The sequence below is a fragment of the Rhynchophorus ferrugineus genome, unplaced genomic scaffold, assembly GCF_030347505.1.
Source record: "Rhynchophorus ferrugineus isolate W39M unplaced genomic scaffold, kcgeb_rfMv2 rfM4, whole genome shotgun sequence".
NCBI lineage: Eukaryota > Metazoa > Arthropoda > Insecta > Coleoptera > Curculionidae > Rhynchophorus > Rhynchophorus ferrugineus.
In genome coordinates this window covers 33,830,872-33,850,370 of record NW_027472583.1, presented here as the reverse complement: position 1 = coordinate 33,850,370, position 19,499 = coordinate 33,830,872, and the positions used below count along the sequence as shown (strand labels likewise).

General features: G+C 33.5%; 5 protein-coding genes across 9 annotated transcripts; 2 read left to right on the top strand and 3 right to left on the bottom strand.

Annotated features, from left to right (window-relative positions):
• Window positions 1–3,195: 3,195 nt before the first annotated feature.
• On the top strand, window positions 3,196–6,252 carry Mocs1 (Molybdenum cofactor synthesis 1). Of its 4 annotated transcripts, XM_076401959.1 has the most exons (6): window positions 3,196–3,310; window positions 3,373–3,490; window positions 3,625–3,715; window positions 3,773–4,392; window positions 4,448–4,679; window positions 5,450–6,252. In XM_076401959.1, the coding sequence occupies exons 2-6, from the start codon at window positions 3,401–3,403 to the stop codon at window positions 6,130–6,132; spliced, it is 1,716 nt and encodes a 571-aa protein (XP_076258074.1). In that variant the 5' UTR covers window positions 3,196–3,310; window positions 3,373–3,400; the 3' UTR covers window positions 6,133–6,252. The 4 variants fall into 4 exon arrangements, with proteins under 4 accessions (XP_076258074.1, XP_076258078.1, XP_076258075.1 ...); XM_076401963.1 differs by lacking the exon at window positions 3,373–3,490 and having other exon boundaries at window positions 3,220–3,338; XM_076401960.1 differs by lacking the exon at window positions 3,196–3,310 and having other exon boundaries at window positions 3,398–3,519.
• Window positions 6,253–6,720: 468 nt separating this feature from the next.
• INTS7 (Integrator complex subunit 7) lies at window positions 6,721–12,245 on the bottom strand. The gene is made up of 17 exons (XM_076401958.1): window positions 12,038–12,245; window positions 11,858–11,987; window positions 11,701–11,802; window positions 11,464–11,646; window positions 11,160–11,406; window positions 10,909–11,100; window positions 9,143–9,288; window positions 8,870–9,075; window positions 8,526–8,792; window positions 8,253–8,470; window positions 8,047–8,204; window positions 7,854–7,994; window positions 7,602–7,803; window positions 7,251–7,547; window positions 7,094–7,199; window positions 6,903–7,038; window positions 6,721–6,848 (listed from the first exon to the last, which is right to left on the bottom strand). Exons 1-17 carry the CDS (start codon window positions 12,123–12,125, stop codon window positions 6,794–6,796), a joined length of 2,874 nt encoding a protein of 957 aa, XP_076258073.1. The 5' UTR covers window positions 12,126–12,245; the 3' UTR covers window positions 6,721–6,793.
• Window positions 12,246–12,485: 240 nt separating this feature from the next.
• On the bottom strand, window positions 12,486–14,949 carry LOC143196683 (glutathione hydrolase 7). Of its 2 annotated transcripts, none has more exons than XM_076404569.1 (9): window positions 14,784–14,949; window positions 14,360–14,532; window positions 14,074–14,225; window positions 13,800–13,982; window positions 13,595–13,743; window positions 13,226–13,526; window positions 13,049–13,173; window positions 12,846–12,989; window positions 12,486–12,777 (listed from the first exon to the last, which is right to left on the bottom strand). In XM_076404569.1, exons 1-9 carry the CDS (start codon window positions 14,809–14,811, stop codon window positions 12,605–12,607), a joined length of 1,428 nt encoding a protein of 475 aa, XP_076260684.1. In that variant the 5' UTR covers window positions 14,812–14,949; the 3' UTR covers window positions 12,486–12,604. The 2 variants fall into 2 exon arrangements, with proteins under 2 accessions (XP_076260684.1, XP_076260685.1); XM_076404570.1 differs by having other exon boundaries at window positions 12,486–12,774.
• A 314-nt stretch (window positions 14,950–15,263) lies between these two features.
• On the bottom strand, window positions 15,264–18,140 carry LOC143196723 (polyadenylate-binding protein 1). The gene is made up of 7 exons (XM_076404682.1): window positions 17,263–18,140; window positions 16,432–16,656; window positions 16,173–16,376; window positions 15,894–16,119; window positions 15,719–15,838; window positions 15,505–15,635; window positions 15,264–15,447 (listed from the first exon to the last, which is right to left on the bottom strand). Exons 1-7 carry the CDS (start codon window positions 18,019–18,021, stop codon window positions 15,379–15,381), a joined length of 1,734 nt encoding a protein of 577 aa, XP_076260797.1. The 5' UTR covers window positions 18,022–18,140; the 3' UTR covers window positions 15,264–15,378.
• Window positions 18,141–18,351: 211 nt separating this feature from the next.
• On the top strand, window positions 18,352–19,348 carry LOC143196724 (ribosomal RNA small subunit methyltransferase NEP1). Its single transcript, XM_076404684.1, has 3 exons — window positions 18,352–18,578; window positions 18,629–18,872; window positions 18,933–19,348. The coding sequence occupies exons 1-3, from the start codon at window positions 18,432–18,434 to the stop codon at window positions 19,253–19,255; spliced, it is 714 nt and encodes a 237-aa protein (XP_076260799.1). The 5' UTR covers window positions 18,352–18,431; the 3' UTR covers window positions 19,256–19,348.
• The last annotated feature ends 151 nt before the right edge of the window (window positions 19,349–19,499 follow it).

Here is a 19,499-nt window from a genome sequence, read left to right as displayed (position 1 = left end):
CCTACAAGCAGCTCGCCGAACTAAGTAATATCATCAACGCCATTCTGAGGCTGCAACACTTTCCATCCACATAGAAACATGCATTCATCGCAGTTATCCCCAAAAAAGGAGCTAAGTCATCACGTTCTGACTACAGACCTATCAGCCTACTAAGTTCCATTTCCAAACTTGCTGAAAGAGCATAAATAATTCTTTATGCTCTTAATGATTTTACGAAGACAAACAATATCATTCCAGATGAGCAATTCGGGTGCCACGCTAAACATTTAGCCGTTCATCAGGCCCATCGGCTGGCCGCAAAAATCAACTGTGCTTTTAACCGACGTGAAAGACTTGGAGCGGTCTTCTTGGACCTAACCAAAGCCTTTGACAAGGTTTGGCACGAAGGCTTAGTGGCGAAATGCATCCGATTAGGTCTACCTGATGACCTAACAGCTCTTATCAAATCTCTAGCCGGAAAACCATCGACGCAGTAGTTCCACAAGGCTCCCCCCTGGCACCCGCTCTATTTAATATCTTTCTTTCAGATATCCCTAGGAGACCACAAGTTGAGTCTGCTTTTTACGCAGACGACACTGCTTACTTTGCTTCTTCAAGAGTAGCACCGCACATCCGAAGCAGACTCCAAAAACAACTCGATGAGACGGTCCAGTGGTTACATTTCTGGAGGTTGCAGGTCAACCCAGAGAAAACCCAGGCCATCTTCTTCCATAAGAAGCGTTTTGTACCGAGCATTTCGTGTCTTAAAATCGAGAACGCCGAAATCCCATAGTCAGAAGAAGCCACCTATCTCGGTCTTGTCTTCGATCGCAAATTTAGGTGGAATTCCCACATTCAAAAGTCCCTCCATAAAGGTCAAGGTATTGTTAATTTGCTGTTCCCGCTTATCAACAGGGCCAGCAGGCTTCCTCTATCTATAAAATCTCTCCTGTACAAGATGCTGGTTCGATCAGTCGTTCTATACGGCTCCAGTGTCTATCTAAAATACGTCTCACCTAGCCAGGTGGAACGTCTTCAAGTGTTTCAAAACAAAATTCTCAGGAGAATTATCAGTGCCCCCTGGTTCGTCAGGAACAATCAAATTCATAGAGAAACAGACGTCCCCCAAGTTCACGATTTTATATCCGAGGTTTACTCGAGATATTTCTCCACTCTTCATCTCTCGGACAATAGATGTATTACCGAGTTGGCCGATATTTTAGGCCAATAACTCATTCGGCTCTTCGTAGCCTTATTGTATCACAGCCGACACTACCCCGTCGTGCTCTAACTCCAAGTTGTCTCGACCTTCTGCGGCGAGCGATTAATTCATGTACCGCAGGCTGCGTGGTGTGATAACGACGCCACGTCCTTGCCTGGCCCTTGTGCCTCTTAACGGTGTTACCGGTTACGGGTACCCTCCTTACTAACAGTAAGAAGTATCAGTTAGGGTCATTGGATCAGCTGATAGGGTGGGGTTTAGTGGGTAGCCCAGAGGCAGTCTCCACATAACCGGTCCAACTCGCTTATTCTTGCGGGTCTTCCCGACCAGGTATCCGTAACAGGATTCCCCTACCCGGTTCTAGGCCAAAAAAAAAACAGATGTACGAATTCTTGTCTATAAAAATGTGAGATAGGAAAGGACGGCGATAAATACTTGGAGCAGTTAATTTTAAATGTCTTTATATTCTCCAATGGTAGTATAAGCGAGACAGAGATGTATATATATTCATTCTTGTGATAACTTTAAAAAAGATAAGAAAAAAAATTACTAATTTCTATTATCATTTAATAAATAATATAATTTTTCTGTGGATGTGTAAAAAGGAATGGAATAATAACACCACAAATGTTTTATCGTGTTTAAATATATTAATCCTTTTTTTTTAAGGTTATCACGTGAATGAATATATATATATATATATATATATATATATATATATATATATATATATATATATATATATATATATATATATCTGTCTTGCTTATAGTACCATTGGAGAATATAAAGATATTTATAATTAACTGCTCCAAGTATTTATCTCTGTCCTTTCCTACCTCACATTTTATACAGACAAGAATTCGTACATCTTCATCTGACATCACGAATAGAAAAAAACAGTCGAACCGTGCATTTGACTGAAAATATTAGTTACTATTTTCAGTGGCTATTTTTTGACTATCGAGTGTTTCGACTGTTTTCAGTCAATAGTTCCCAACGCTAGTGAAGACATTTGATTGGCTCATTAGTAATGTTGGGCACGTGACAGCCTTGACGACATGTTTAATTGACCAATGAAATTTAAATAAAAAACAATGTTTTTCTGAAATAAATTTATTAAATTAAATTCAATTAAATATACGTATAAATATAATATTTAAAAATAAATAAATATAACTATAAACTATAACAATAAATATAAATGTATAATGTAAATTTTTCTACAAAACATAAATATGATATAAAAATAAATATATCTATAAAATATAAATATTATATACATATATAAAACTATAAGCAAAAAACTTTGGTGCATTGCAAATCAAAATTATCTCTTCCATCTCTCCATTAGTATTTTTAATATTTTATCTGAAAGATCATTATCGAATGTACAATTGAATGCTTTTAAATTTACTTTTTTTAAAACATTTGACAAAAATTTTGTTATATTATCGACATGGCAAAATCGCTGAATAAAATAAGACATACCTCAAAGACCTACTGACAGTATAATAAAACAATTTTGTTAGAGTCTGGGGCATGAGATATTATCTTGCCTCTATAAAATCAGTCTCAATTTCTGGTTCTCTTGATTTATTCATAATTTTATGTAAACAAAAATCACATTTAATTTCTTTTTAAAAAGTTTTACTAAATAACCTGAACTGAATAACTGTTTATTTAACTCAAAACAAGCAATTGAACATACAGTAATATATTTTTGATTATTCCAATAGCTTTCTTATATTATTATTATTTTTAAATTGTGTATTGTATATTGTCATAGAGTATTCTCTATGTATATTATGTTGTATTTCTGGATAACATGAAAAAAGTATCAAATTTATTTTATCTCTAGCCTTTTATTGCTCCTAGAAATTCAGCAACCCACAAGCCACATTCAAACAAACCAATAAACTATGCTATTTTTTCTATGCCAAGAAAACATAAATAAGCTTCCATAGAGTATGATCCATTTCCATATTACTATATGATAAGTTTCTGCGTTCTTATTAAAACAATGCTTTAATGAACTCAAAATATTTTGAGATTTGAGAAATATTCGCACAGATTTTTTAATCTTTTCTTATCAACCAACAACAACCAGTAAAACCTGTTGACTTTTTGTTTATTTGTGAGCATATTTATTCACTAAGTAAATATTGTAGGATTACTAAGATTAAAAGTGGGAGAATAATGTTAAAAAATATAAAATATCCAGCTTTTAAGGCGTCGATTAACTGTAGTTTTCGTCTCATGTCTAGTGTTCCTTTAACGAAAAATCAGGTTAATATCGGACAGATATTAGTTTTAGGGTATAACAATTAAGTATATACATAAATATTTGGTAATCCACTTGTTTATTACATATGTAGTTTGCTTTTTATAGTGGGAATTAAATAGTGCTTTTATTTTTTCAGAAAAAAATCGAAAGTAGTCCTTTAACAGATACTTTTGGTAGACATCACACTTATCTTAGAATTTCTCTTACAGAAAGATGTAACTTGAGATGTAAATTTTTATTGGATTTGACGGTGGGTTATGAATTTAATTATGTTACATTTTTAGGTCAATACTGTATGCCTGAAGAAGGAGTAAGTTTAACAGATAAATCAAATCTACTAACCACAGATGAGATTTTACAAATTGCTGGAGTTTTTGTCAAACAAGGAGTTACTAAAATCAGATTGACCGGAGGGGAACCTACAGTTCGAAAAGATTTAGTTGATATTGTAGGTAATTTGAAGAAAATATCAGGTTTGGAAATAGTTGCAATGACCACAAACGGACTCACATTAACAAGGCAGCTGGTGGCGCTTCAGAAAGCGGGCTTGGATATTTTAAATATCAGCTTAGATACACTAAATGCTCAAAAATATGAAAAAATTACTCGTCGCAATGGCTGGAAACGAGCTCTCGCAGGAATTGATTTGGCTCTGCAGCTTGGATATGATCCGGTTAAAATAAATTGTGTCTTGATGAAAGGCCTTAATGATGAAGAGTTGCTGGATTTTGTAGAACTGACTAGAGATAAAAATTTGGATGTCAGATTTATAGAATATATGCCGTTCTCTGGTAATAAGTGGAACAAAGACAAAATGGTTTCTTATAAAGAAATGGTGAATAAAATCAAAGAAGCTCATAGAGATTTCTACCCTTTAAAAAGCATTCCTAATGACACCTCAAAGGTAAGTGAACTTATTCATATCCTAGAATTTTTAAAACAGTTTTTTTTATAAACAGGCATGGAAAGTGCCTGGTTATAAAGGTCAAGTAGGCTTTATCACATCTATGACTGAACATTTTTGTGGTTCTTGTAATCGTCTTAGAGTTACAGCTGATGGAAACTTAAAAGTTTGCCTATTTGGAAATACTGAAATATCTTTAAGAGATGCTATAAGGTCAAATTGTTCTGAGGAAGATCTCATCAGCCTTGTTGGAGCAGCAGTTCAAAGGAAAAAAAAGCAACATGCAGGTAATCATCAGCTGAGTATATACACATATATTAACATTCAAACCTGTTTTAAGTTTAGGAAATAGGAAAAGCTTTTCTTGTTTTTTTACAGGCATGTTGAATTTATCGCAATTGGAAAATCGTCCTATGATTCTTATTGGTGGATAGTATAATGTAATTGCTAGTTTTTTAGTTTCTCTTTAACTAATAGTTTAGTTGAAAAAAGGTAATTAACAGCTAAAATTCCTTACTAACATATTAGTATTGATGTTTTTAAACTACTGTAAAAGTGTCTTTAAATTTAAACTACCTGAAAAAATTACATACAGATATAAAACTTACCTGTATTAACGGCAGAACGGTCTTAAAGTTTTTTTCTTTAATTAATTATAAATTAAAATCAATTAAGTTCTTTGTTATGCTAATCAATTTATTTTAAAAATTAATTCATCTTTAACACACTTCTTAAATTGACCTAATTGTCATTTCTTAGTATCCCAGCAACACAATTAATACATATCAATTGAGTCGAGTCAGTTGATTTGTCAACTATTTAATGCTAGATTTATGCTTTTGAGTTATTAACCTCCTCCCACCCATTGATATATTCAATATACTATGTTTTCTTTATTACCTTTTATTGTTTCAGTAGGTACAGTAATTTTAATTTCATTATAAGATAATTTGTACATTTTCACGTAATAAATTCTACATATTTAATATTAATTTTGACCTTAACTATTGATATTATAAAAAATGTTACATTTCTCTTTAATTTGTATTTATTTCAGATGTGTTGTCGTCTCCAGATATTTTCAACGTAAAAGACCAGTCGTTTAAATTAACGCCATCGATCTCCGTGGGCCTTAATTTCTCTTATTTATTCTCGGTCTCTGGTAATACCCACATAACAAAACGATATTATTCAACCAAGCCTATCCTGTCTCATGTGGACGTCCAAGGTAAAGCGTCTATGGTAGACGTGACCGGTAAAAATATCACTATGAGATCGGCCAAGGCTTCGGCCGTTGTAAAGGTAGGACCTACTATTACCAGGTTGATAAACGCTAATGCTGTAAAAAAAGGTGACGTGTTGAGCATCGCTCAAATATCCGGAATATTAGGGGCAAAAAAGACCTCGGAAATTATACCTCTGTGTCATAATATCTCCCTCACTAAGGTGAATGTTACCGCGGCCCTGGACGTGGATAATGAAACTGTCAATATATTCTCAGAGATTCAGTGTGAAGGGCGAACAGGTGTAGAGATGGAGGCTTTAACAGCTGTCAGCGTAGCTGCCTTGACTATTTACGATATGTGCAAGGCGGTCAGTAAAGATATAACTATAACGGACATTTGTCTATTGAGTAAAAGTGGTGGCAAGAGCGGAGATTATGAAAAGGAAGAGATTAAATTGAGAGATTATGACCTTCGGCCGATCACTAGGTTGACGCCTTACGTAGGATCTATGTAACGAGTACTTTATATATATATATATATATATATATATATATATATATATATATATATATATAGGCCAGAAGTTATATATTTTATATATCATTTTTAATAAATAAAAAATATGGTTCTATGACGTTACAGCTTTTATTTTTTCTTTTTATTTGATATAAAAAAGGAATTATGGATAAAATATGCAAAAATACCAGAAAACACGGAATTGAAACGAGATTGAATGATTCTAAAAAGGAAAATTTAATTGTAGCATGTCTAAAATTTCATATTAGAACTGCGACAAAGTTTATATAGAACAAATAACACAAGAACATTTCTAATTTTAAAAATATATTTGGAAAAGGTCTAGTAAGGAATTTTTTGTTTTATTGATTTAAATGTGAAATGAAATCCTGAAAGATTAATGTGTTGAATGGAGACACCGAATGTGATACTAGGTTATCTCAAAAATAATGCAAGAGTGATTTCAGCGCGATGACGAGCAAATAATCGAAATAAATAAGTAATAATGAAAATACAAATTGTATTGTTTGTTAACAAAACAACTAGTATAACTTATAGTCAGTAATAAAGAACAGTAAACAATAACTGTAGCGTAATGATAACGTTTATTTTCATTTTTGTTATAAAAATTAAAAATGTATCAGTGTTGTTATTGACTTTCACATTTTCTTTTGGTAGGGCTTTATAAATAAACTGTCTTCGGGCATCAGTATCCTGCAAAAACCCACTCTCTATAAAAAGGCAATTTATATCAACTCTACTACTTACACGTTGGCATTATTCACTGTACCAGGCACATTAATTGGAGCTAGTTTTTGTTCCTCCGGTACCTTGACGGTTAGGGAACTTTTTGGTCCAGTTTTCCAAGTATTAATGAGCTCGTCTATAACAGATGCCTCCACCGCTGAAAGGTTAATGATCATTAAATTAAACAATAAATGCTAGTCAATTAATTATACCCAACAGGTACTGGCCACCTCTAGGAAAAGCCAACAGAAATTGTGCTGAGAAGAAATCTTTGTGGGGAGAAACAGTCTGAGAAAGTACTGAAACCTGCTCCAATAACTGAAAACAAGACTGCTATGACGCTTAATTTACTGATAACACTCAATTTACCTTAGGATCTATTAAATCTTTGCTCTTCACGCCGCTCTGTAACTGAGATGTTACAGTAATAACAACCTGTTCAATTTTTCGAAACAGCCCGGGTTTCATGCCGTGTTGGATAACTCCCTCGACTTTAACGGCTAGCTGGGACCCGGCCTGGACGCTAATGAACTCACCCATCACTCTAGGCTGTGGAGATATAGCTAATTTTACACTAGTGGATTGTAAAATTTGGAAGAAGTATCTTGGAATCGGAAAAGATGCGTTCGCGATTATTTCCACTATTTTCTTCAGTATATCAACTTGCTGGAATGGGAACAGTTTCAATGATGGATAAACAATGTTAATTTATTATCTTACTCTGTGAGTGATTGTTGAGTTCGCGCTGTCTATCAACAAATTTTGGGCGACTTTCAGGGCACTGTCACAGGCTTTAACCAACTCTCTGGATTCTAGATTCGAACTTTTCATTACAAATTCAACGGGATTCTCTCTGATTTTCGTGCCACTTGTACAGACTATTTCCAAACACTGTTCCATCAGTACGCAAATTTGCTGTAAGCTATCATAACAACAATAAGGTTATTATACAACAACGCTATTGGTACATACATTTGCATATTTTCTAATGTTGCGGGATCTGCATCGAACGCCGTCTGATACAATTTCCAGTGAAGGTCGCCACAATTCTTAAACTCTTTCACGCATTTCCTTAACTGATTTGTAATATAACCATGCCTTTGATGTTCATCTCTAAAAGCCACTTTTTAAAAGTTATAATTCGTATCTATATCGCCTGCCATACCTTGTATTTTGAACTATGGTTGCAGCTATGGCTGGAGGAGGTACTATACACAATATGTTGCAAGTATAAATAAGCTGTGCCAAGCATTGTAGGAATTCGGTTCTAATCCTCATATACTCCGCTTGAAATGTTAGATTATGAGATGGCGTGCTGGCAGCCTAGAATGGGTGGATTTAATCCCTCATAATACCTTTTAAAGGTTTTACCTTTAAAGCTGCTATAGCTTTATTGTAATGGATCACAGCCTTATCTAGTCTGGTGATCAACGTTCCTGATTCCTCATTTTCGAGAAATGCTTCTGCGTGACTCATCTCTTTTAAGCATGCCAACCAGAAGTGGAAATGTTCGGAGCTCACCTGTTCCGTCAAATCTTCGAATATGACTACAGCAATTTGATGATGACCGTATCTCACGGCTGCTCTAGCTAAAATAATGGTTTATTATTGAAGAATATGTTATATTATTAATCCTCATTTTACCTATACAATAATTGGCCCAAAGATTGTTATTTTTTACAACGCTAAAAATTACTTGTTTTGTTGATTCCATCCATCTATATCCAGACATTGTCTGGAATATTAAAGTGCACAACATTATTTTGGTGGTAATCTGCAATTTAGTAGGATTAGGTATTGAATTTGTAGCTGTGAGATGAGACAGGATAGTGTTGACTTGAGGCAGTAATGTTTCAGGTTTTAGACCACCTATAGCGCCTAGAGCTTCACATATAACTATGGTATATTCTCCTACGAAAAAAAAAGTTTTTGTGCAAAAAAATTACCTTATAAAAAACTGTGTATATAAAAAGTTTAAATAATTATACCTTCAATATTATCAAGTCTAGATCCAAGTAAATCGACGAAAGTTTCACAATAATCTAAACGAGCTTTGCACAGCCTCACAGTACATTTCAAAGCCACCTTAAGATGTTTCACCTGTTTCTGTTCCGAGAACGTCAAAAGTAAAATCAGAGCCTCTAACGACGAAATCACATCGTTTGTGCCATCCGGTTCCAAATTATCCTCGAAACTTAAAAATTAACTGGGTTATCAGGATGATATGTCCCTGATATATAATTACTTTTGAATATATTTACCAGCAACATAAAATTTGCGTCAGTATTTGTATGGCCTGTGCTGCGATTGCCGGGTATGGGGAATAGCAATGTTTTCCGCAGAGCTCTCGCAGTTTAGTACCAGAAAGTCGATTTTGATGACACATTTTAGGAGATTCAACAAGTACCTACATATAGGGAAATAATATAAAAAAGGATAAATATATTATACTACTATTACTATTTGGGGAATAGAGTAAATCTTGTAAAACAATTCATACTGAATTAATTGATAGTCGCAATTATTGACGATGCATCCTTCCATATATAAAGCTGTAGAGGGTAGAGTATCTTAATGAAAATGTGTTTTGTCCAAAAAAATTTTACATTCAGCTGGTCAACAATTTTGAGGTAATTCACGAATAAAATTAACTTTACATTTAAATTCCTTAACAAATACGTTTACACATAAGACCAATACTGAAACATAGAACAATAGAAAGTAAAATTGTACAAATATTATACATAGAATGAAAGCGAGGTGAAAAATATTCGAATTGAATACTTTTAAAGATGATTTTTTTTTATCAAAGCGGAATATAAATAAATTCTAAAGAAATACTCATATCTATTACTAGATGTTGTCTTAAAGACCTAATTAATCTAATATGTTAACATTTACGCAGTTATTTTATATTTGTAAGCCAAATCAGGACGACCCGATTTGCCCGTCCAAATACTTCCACTAAAATTTACCCAAGTATTTTTTGCTTTTTAATAAAATGCAAGTAACAGCATAAGAATTATGTAATAGCAGTTGATGAATCAACTGTTTTCAGACTTTTACATGAGATGGGAAAGATCCCAAAAGAGGGAAAATCATCTATGATTTGACTGAAAATGCCACTTCGAACCATTTCAACATCGCGGTTTCATTATTTGCCACGTAAACAAAAAATAGTTTTCTGTGGCATATTATAAATGGTAAAAGTTAGGCGAACATTTCCATCGACACCGAAACTAAGTATTCATGTGCTGTCTATTCAGCATTGTTGCATTTCGAATCGGAAGTTCTGTCATGCCTAACACACTCATCGCCATAGCGCTTTCTGATTACTATTTGTTTTCGCTGCCATTATAACATTGTTCTATCGGCGCATTGCCTAAAACGTTGCCAGAAAGTTAGGAAAAGGTTGTAGGACGTGATCAAAAAAACTTTGATTAATTTATATTGTATACATTTTTCTGAATAAATATCGTTTTAAGTGAAAAAATAACCAAGGTACATGCAGGGTACCTGATATTTACCTATTTGTACATAAATTTTTTTTTTAATAACATCATTATTAGATACGCTTAGTACAATCTTATACATAAAATGGTTCAGTAAAACAGTTCAGAGCAGTGTCTTTCGATTAAAAAAAAACTTTAAAACGCAACTATGGATGCTCAAAACTAGTTTTTTACAATACCTTTTCAAAATATTCTCAGGTGCTGACCTTAGTACAAACCACTTTATTTTACTATTAGCCCGATAGTCTGATACTCTGATGTAATACAAAACTAGAAATTTATTGTTTTCAAACCTATTTCTGAGACTCTATTGTAGGTCAACATCAGACAGTAATAATCTGCTGTTGTTTTTATTATGTTGTGAACTAGAGTGCACCCAATCATAATGAGGTAGGCTTTAGACCACTTACTAAAGTCTACATGTGACGTATATAATCATTATAATGAGCTACATATGGCCATTAGGCAGTTTGTTGTACCACTAAAGGTAATTAAAAAAAGATCCACTCTCTTACCTGTACTACACATAAACCAGGCATCAGGATTTTGTTCCATTTTGTGTTGAAAACATAATCGATCAGATCATCTGCTGCTCCCGGAGGCCAGAGATGGGCTCCAGGTTTAGCCAATTCATAAAGATGTTGCAAAGCTTTTGACTTTACCTCCCAACGTGGATCATTTTTCAGATATTTCAATAGCAATAACACCTAAATATGCATTTGAATATCATATATTTTAACATATAATTAAAATATTTAATCCTTACCTGATTGGGTATATCGACAAGAGTTGTTGCTGCTAGTTTGGTTAAAGTATTTAAAATCACCAATACAAAATCCTGAGCTGGATAACTTGGCAGTAAATCTAAACACAAAGTTCTAACCATAGCTGCAGTATTTGTATCATGATGCATATATTGTAATATAGGAATTAACTGCAACTTCATATTTGCAGTAGTAGCCTGACCTTGGATCATGTCAGATACCTTATTGCACATACTCACAGCAAATGTTCTGTAATACAAAAAACAAAATATGTTTTAGTTTTAGTATAATGTCAAAACTATTTACTTTGATTGTGCAGCAAACTGTATAGCAGCATATATGGCAGCTTCAACTTCCACACTATCATGCGAATCTAAACTTCTTCTTATGCTATGATGAATTTGTTGCCGTTCAGGAATAATGGATGCTACTGACCCAAAGGTTCTCAGAGTAACTGCCCTTGCAATAGGATCATTGGAATGTATAACACTAAAAATATACCAGAACTTTATATTTAAAAATTTAGTTTTATTAATAACTAACCTGTAAACTCGTCTAACAAACTCATCAACATTTGATATTTTGTCTAAATGTTTCTCACTTTGTTGGCATACTCTCAAAACACACAATCTTAAAAAATTATTGCTGAAATACAGATTATGAATTACCATTAAACTGTATGTCTTCTAGCACTAATTACCCCATTCGAAAAACATCAGCTAATTTCAGCAGGGAAGCATTAATTAATATGGGAAATGGGTACTTTTCAAACAATTTTGGAAATCGAACTATAGCCTCGCATTGCTCACCAACTTTTCCCGATCTTAATCCTAGAATTTTAATTCATCAAATCTGAAAACTAGATGCTAGTGTATTTTACCTTTATCCAATTCCGTCAATGCAGAATTGGCGTCTTGCTCGGGCTCCCCTAGATTTTCGTTGAAGGATGTTACACGTACACCCAACATTTTTTGAAAATTCCTATTTAATAAAATGAATATAATGTTTTAAACTGTCTTTTACTAACACAAATGTAAACATTAAGTAAATTAAATATAACGCATAACCTAAATGTTATGTCGATTGATATGGGAAATAGGCATTTGAAAAATATCGATGTATTTATTTCGATAATCGAATAAGTATTAAACCGACATAATTTTTCCGTCAACCAGTTTGTTTGTTGATGTACATTTTTAAAATATATGGATAGTACTTAAACAAATTTCTATATTTCTTTAAAAAATACCAATATCGATATATTATTTTTCTCGTTTCCAACACTATTAATAATTTAAGTATTAATTCAAAATAGAAAGAAATGTAGATAACTAAAACAGTATATATTAATTTTATTTAACTACAATATAAGCAGTACAAAATTCGTTAAATACCAAAAGCAATAAATAATAAATAAGTAGGTCACAGCTCCAAGGATAATAGTACTTTAAAATCTGCTAGCTATACCGCCTCCTCTGCTATCCGAATGTGAACTTAAGTCATCTCTGGATTTTGCCACGATATTACTACTGTAGTATGGTTCAGGAATCATAAGTAATTGTCCAAAGATATTTTTGATATTTTGGAGAAAATCGACGGGAAATTTTGGTAAATGAGCTTCTGAAAAAAATTGCATTTTGATGACAAAATTTGATTTTGACAATTGAAGATTGAAAGTGAACTATTACCTTCTATTGCTATTGTATTATTTGGTAGTACGTAAAACCTAGGAGCTTCGATACCATCCGTCGCATTCCTTTCGCCGATTACCAAGTTAGCTATGAGTTGACTGGCTTGTGCAATTCCATTTGCGCCAAATGCCATTCGTTTGCCTAATTAAACATATATGTGAATTCAAATATTTCGTTAATTAACTTAATGTAACACTTACCACAGATGAAATTGCTATCGGTCATAATAATAGGAATTCTGGTACAGGGCTTATCTCGTTTTTTGACATCTAACACATAACCGTGAGAAGTCATTTCACCCGATCCAAATAGACTGTACATTCCGCTAGAAATTAATGTCATTAAATTATTTAATTTATCACCTGAAACAGACATACGTCACAAGGGACACATAGTTTTCATCTAAGTCCATAACAGCTACATTAGTCGAAGTTCCTTCATGGAATTTATCATTAATGTTAAACTCTTGGTATACCTTCAATGTCGATTCTAGAATAGTCTTTATCGAGTCTGAGGCGAGTTTAGTAAAGTTATACTCCTCAATTTCTCGGAGATTGACCAGCAGCATAGGTCCAACGGATTCTAGACTGGGAACGAAGACGTCGTAATTGTGAAAAGTCGACTTGATTCCTTGCGATTGAATGGGATTGTGTGCTGAATCGAGATAACTATACAATTCTAAAAGTGGCTTAAATATGCAAAATATAATACATGATAATTCAATAGTAGATTATAATAAAATGAACCTTTTTCTGATATATTTCCTATGGTGGATAATGTATTGCTTAAAATACCATGTTGAAATAGTTTACCCGGCTCTAATCTTCCATATAGATCAACAGCGTTCGCCTTACTAACAGCCGCAAACAGTTCCCTGGAAACAACAAATCCCTTCCTGCGGGAAAAAAAACCAATGTAGATTTATTATTGAACCCTTGGTATTATAAATACCTTGCTAATTCTACGGATGGTTCTATGAGTTTCTGCCAAGGTATTGTACCATACTGTTGATGTATATATGCTAAACCAAGAACTAATCGAGGCATATGATCAGAAAGAACATTTTGTGAACTAAAATCAATAACGTTTGGCATCAGACGCGTTCTATGATTGTAAATAAGCATTTGGCCCTCCCTAAAAACAAAAAAAACAAAAAAATTAGAACAGTATATTCCAGCATGATTACTGCGATTTTTTTTTTGTATGTTTTGTCGCAGATTCTTACGCGTCTAAGCCAGTGACATGAGGCGTTACAACCGAGAGGCAGAAAGTACTAGCTATTGCAGCATCAACAGCATTTCCTCCTTGTTTCAGAATTTGGGTACCAATTCTTGAACAATCCAGGCTATCAGTAGCAACACTGCCATGAGGTACAACCTAGTGTATAAATACAACAAAAATTGCATATACAATATAATTTATTTAAATAACTACTTTAAATGTTTATTATTGCTGATGTTTAACAAAAAAAATGCATAAATAACATTATTTGAAATCAATTCTGCCTATACCTGATAATCGCCATAGTAAATCTGAATTAAGAGTGCTACAGTTATTATGATCGTCAAACTACCAAAAGCTATGTTAATAAACTTGGAGCCGTTGAAACAGTCATCCGACCAATTATACCATTTAGCTTGTTTAGCACCTGTTTTTAGTGGTATGTCCTCTCTGGTTTCCGACACTAAAACAAGACACTTTCAAATGTTAGGCTGCAACCATAAAAACAACTCATTAAATGTTCATCTAAAGATTAAACTATATGTTAAGATGTTATATATAAAATTGTTATTTAGGAAGATAAATTTTGTTAATAGAAAAAATTAAACAGAAAATATCATTGTTCTACTTTTCTTCTTTAATAAGTAAGATTACTAGAAAATAATTAATTCATTAAAATACATGTAGCATAACGATTAGCAATATGTATCTTACCGGTCGTTGTGTTTTCGGCACTTGTCATTTTGTCAAATAATGCGGTATTCGTATTGACGCCAAATATTTTTAATTCACCATAGTTATGACACAGAGCGTAACACGCTGGGCGTTGCTACGAAATAGAACAGTTAAAGATTACGGTAACTTTCACAAGACGCTACCGACTGGAATTATTCGATGATTCAAAGCGAGGCGGAGCTTGTCTTAAAAGGTGGATAGAGTGACGGCTTTATTCTTCAAAATTACGTGAAACAGGCGAGTTTTTGGGCTACTGCGATTTTAAGCAAATATATAATTAATTATTTAAATCCAATTTTGAACAATTATTTTACGCTTGTACAAAATAGAATAATTTCATAGCCTGTTTTTAAAAACTTTAATCTATGTAAATAAGGAATAAATGAATTATAAACTTTTATTTAAAAAGTATAAATATCAATCTATTTCAAATACAATATAAAAAAAATAAATGTAACTTTTAAGGAACGCGTTGTGAAAGAACACAGAAAAACATTAATATAAGGATTGGGTCTTGAACTAAGAACTGAAACACGCCAACTGGAACAATATCGACGGTTAAAGTGGAACATCCTCAATCTTGCACGACGACGCCTTTCTTGTTTGCTTTGTGAGCTTCTAGAACAGCAATTGCTTCTTCCACCTAAAATAATGCAATGATGATAAACACTGTTTCTGGTAATCGCCATAATTTTGTTACCTTTGCCCTTAGAGATTCCTGATTTTTTATCATGTGCAGCAACTCAGAATTGTCAATTTCCAGCAACATTCCGGTAATCTTACCAGCTAACTCTGGATGAAGCTTTTCTACTATTCTAAACAACTGTTCCCCTAATATTGTTTTAGATTTATTGTTAATAATCAATTGGAAAAATTACAGATTAGAATCTCTCTCGATCCTTAACACTGATTACCTAGCAGTTGTTTTTGCTCCTGAGGTGCAGCATGAGAGAGTCGACCGTCCACCAATGGGGTTTCTGGGCCATGACGGGTGGTATATTTTGAGTTGGGCCGGGCAGTGGGACCAGAGGCGCCTGATACAGACAAAGTTCCTATGCAAAACTAATATAAAACTATTCAATTTAGCACCTGTTATGGGTCTAGCGTGCGGTCTGACAGATGATGGTCTAACAGGAGATCTAAAGGGCGCGGCATTTAGGAGAGGTAGCCCAAAAGCTGAACCATTGGGGCGCGGCAAAGCTTGTAATGCGGGCCAGCGTGGTGCTGCTCTCAAAGCTGGTGCAGGACCAAATATGCGAGGAGCTTGAGCAACTGCTGGTAAAAGGAACGGCGGACTACCGGCGTATTGCAGACCCTAGAAGTATATTTTCATAATACAAAGATCTTTAAACCCAAAAAACTTTCTACCTGTTGCCTCACTGCCTGAGCCCTGGCCATGTATTGGCTAGTGAGGAAAGCTTTTCTAGCTTCTTTGCGCTGAGCTAATGCGACATACAACGGTTTAGAACCAACCATTTTCCCATTCATCTCCTGTATAGCCTTGGTGGCCTCCTCTGGAGCTGAGAAACAGACAAATCCAAATCCCCTGGATCGCCCATTTTCCGTCATTACCTATAACCACTCAATATATTATCAGGTAAAGGGTAGAGATAATTAATAGGCTTACTTTGGCCGAGCTGATGGTCCCGAAACAGCAAAACTCCTGTCGCAGCTTATCATCGTTAAAGCTATCGTCTAGATTTTTGACGTATACGTTTACCCCTTGAAACTTGTTAAACCTCTCCATTCTCTGTTGTTCGTATTTTTTGCGCAACTCGTTCAGTCTTTCGGCTTTCTTCTGAGCTCTACCCACGTACAAAGTGCGACCTTCAAATTCTTTACCGTTCATCTCCTTTTAAATATATTTTAGTTTATCAGAAATAAAATAACCATAAAGTAAACAATAAAGGTTCTGGAGTACAATAAAAATTATTAGCACACCAGTTGTCATAAAAAAGAAAATATTTTATTACTCTTACTTTACTATTTTTAATACTATAATAGTACCTAATTTAATATTTTACTATTAAATACAACGTATTAATATTAATACCCCATAATTACATAATTAATTTATATTAAAACATATTTTATATGGTTGGTTAAATTAAATTATAAACATCATAAACTTAAAATTTAAATTGATTCTTAGTCAGGTAAACATTGTTAAATGTTATCAAAAATTTTTGAATTTCTATATTTTATTTTATTATATGCCATACTAATTTACTATATAGCAATAAAAAATATTGTAAAATATAGTATAGTATATAGTAAAATAACTTTTAAAACATAATAAATTATCTTGTCAAATTTATCTGGCATGCAATTAATGCGGCGGCAAAATAATCATAACACAAGATATCCAAAAATTGACACCTGGTATACAACTCAAATATTTCCGACAATTTACGAACTTATACGAATTATTCGCTACGAAGAAAACATTAAGTCTTACCTGGACCGCTTTTTCCGCGGATTTAGGATCCTCATAAGCCACGAAACCAAAGCCTTTACTCGTTCCATCCAGGTGTCTTACTACCAAACTACTTGTTACTGAACCGAATCTCGAGAATAAATCACGAAATTTATCATCGGACATGTAAGAACCAAAATTCTTTACATAAATGTTAGTGAATTGTTTAGCTTTTTCGCCTAGCGATTTTTCTCGCTCGATCCTGGGTATAAATTTGCCGACGTACACTTTCTTGTCGTTCAATAGCATACCATTAACTTTTTCAATGGCCTTGTTCGCTATCTCTTCATTTTCGAAATGAACGAAACCGTAACCCTTGGAGTATCCGTCTTCGTCTAGCGCAACTTTACAACTTAATATGTTACCAAATGCCGAAAAGGTGTCGTACATTGCCTTGTTATCGATGTTTTTATCTAGGTTTTTAATGAAAACGTTCCCTATTCCAGATTTTCTAAGTGATGGGTCTCTTTGACACCACATGATTCTAATAGGTTTACCTTTGAGCGGATCGAAATTCATTGTGTCTAAGGCACGTTCGGCATCTTGAGGACTATTGAAATTAACATACCCATATCCCAGAGATTGTTTGGTACGAGAATCACGACAAATTCTGAGGGATAATACTTGCCCAGCGGTAGAAAATTTTTCATATAGCATAGCTTCCGTAACGTCTGGATGTAAATCGCCTACATAGAGAGACCCCATTGGAAACATTACTCCCTGTGGTGGAATATTGTTCATTTCCAGGATTTCAACACTTACACCACTACGTGCACACAAAACTTTTTTTGGATTTTTTGATTTTTTTTAAAAGTAAAAAGTTGATTACTCGTGTTACTCGGCAACCATCAGGAACTAGAAAACTTGATTATGAAATATAATGAAATGAAACCTGCCTTATTTAAACATTCCCGCTTCGTTTTTTCATTAAATTTGGCTGCCTTGTAAAATAGGCGGGCTTTACAAGAAACGGTTTTTGACCCTAAATCCTAAGTATTAAAACTCTCAGACGCAAATAAAATTTTCAGTTTCGGTGTTTGAAAACACGTGAATTAAGTCTTATTTTCATTTAGGTTAGGTTTCTATTGTTGCTATATATATATATATATATATTATATGTATATTAGAAATTCGTGTTAATATTCCAAAATATGGGTAAGAAAAGAAAGTTAAAGGATTCTAAAAGCGACGAGTTCGAATTTGATCCAGTGCCTAAACATTTAGTAACGGACCATTTAAAAAATCAAGAGAAACGTCTAATAATCATATTGGAAGATGCCCAATTGGAGACAGTCAAAGTAATATTGTTTTATATAGTTATTTTATATAATGTAGATTACTCTTATAGGTAGGAAATAGGTTTGAATTATTAAATTGTGATGACCATGCCGGTATTCTTAAAAGCAATAACAGAGATCAGGGGTCCTGTCGTCCAGACATTGCTCATCAATGCCTACTGATGCTTTTAGACAGCCCGTTAAATAGAGCAGGATTACTCCAAGTTTATATGCATACTAGTAAAAATGTTCTAATAGAAGTAAATCCTCAAACTAGGATACCTAGAACATTTAAAAGATTTGCTGGTCTTATGGGTAATATGTTATTAAAAGTGATGAAATATTGATTTAATGTTATATTTCTTATTTTAATAGTACAATTGTTGCACAAATTTTCTGTAAGAGCAGATAGTGGACCCAAACTTCTTAAAGTAATTAAAAACCCGATCACTGACCATTTACCTGTAGGAGTTAAAAAAATAGCCATGTCATTTTCATCAAAGTTTGTAAAAAACTGTCGAGAACTTGTACCTAAAGTAGGAGATCCTATTGTCATTGTAGTTGGAGCGATGGCTAGAGGAAGTTTAAATGTGGAATATACCGAAGATACCATTTCTATCAGTAATTTTCCTCTTTCAGCTGCATTAACGTGTACAAAATTATGTTCTGCATTTGAAGAAGCTTGGGGCGTAATATAGTTAATAATAATGAATATATTATATAATTAATATAATTGTCTAATTTGTCTATTGTTAAGAAATAACAAATAAAATTATATGTATTGTATAAAATTTGTCTTATTTAAATAGTGCGCCAAACAAGATATTATGGCAACTATTTGTCAATTAGATGAACTGTCATGAGCGTGCGCACCAGAAAAATTAAAATAATTTTCTATGAAATATGTGGGGATTTCCCAAGTTTCTATTAATTTATGTTTCA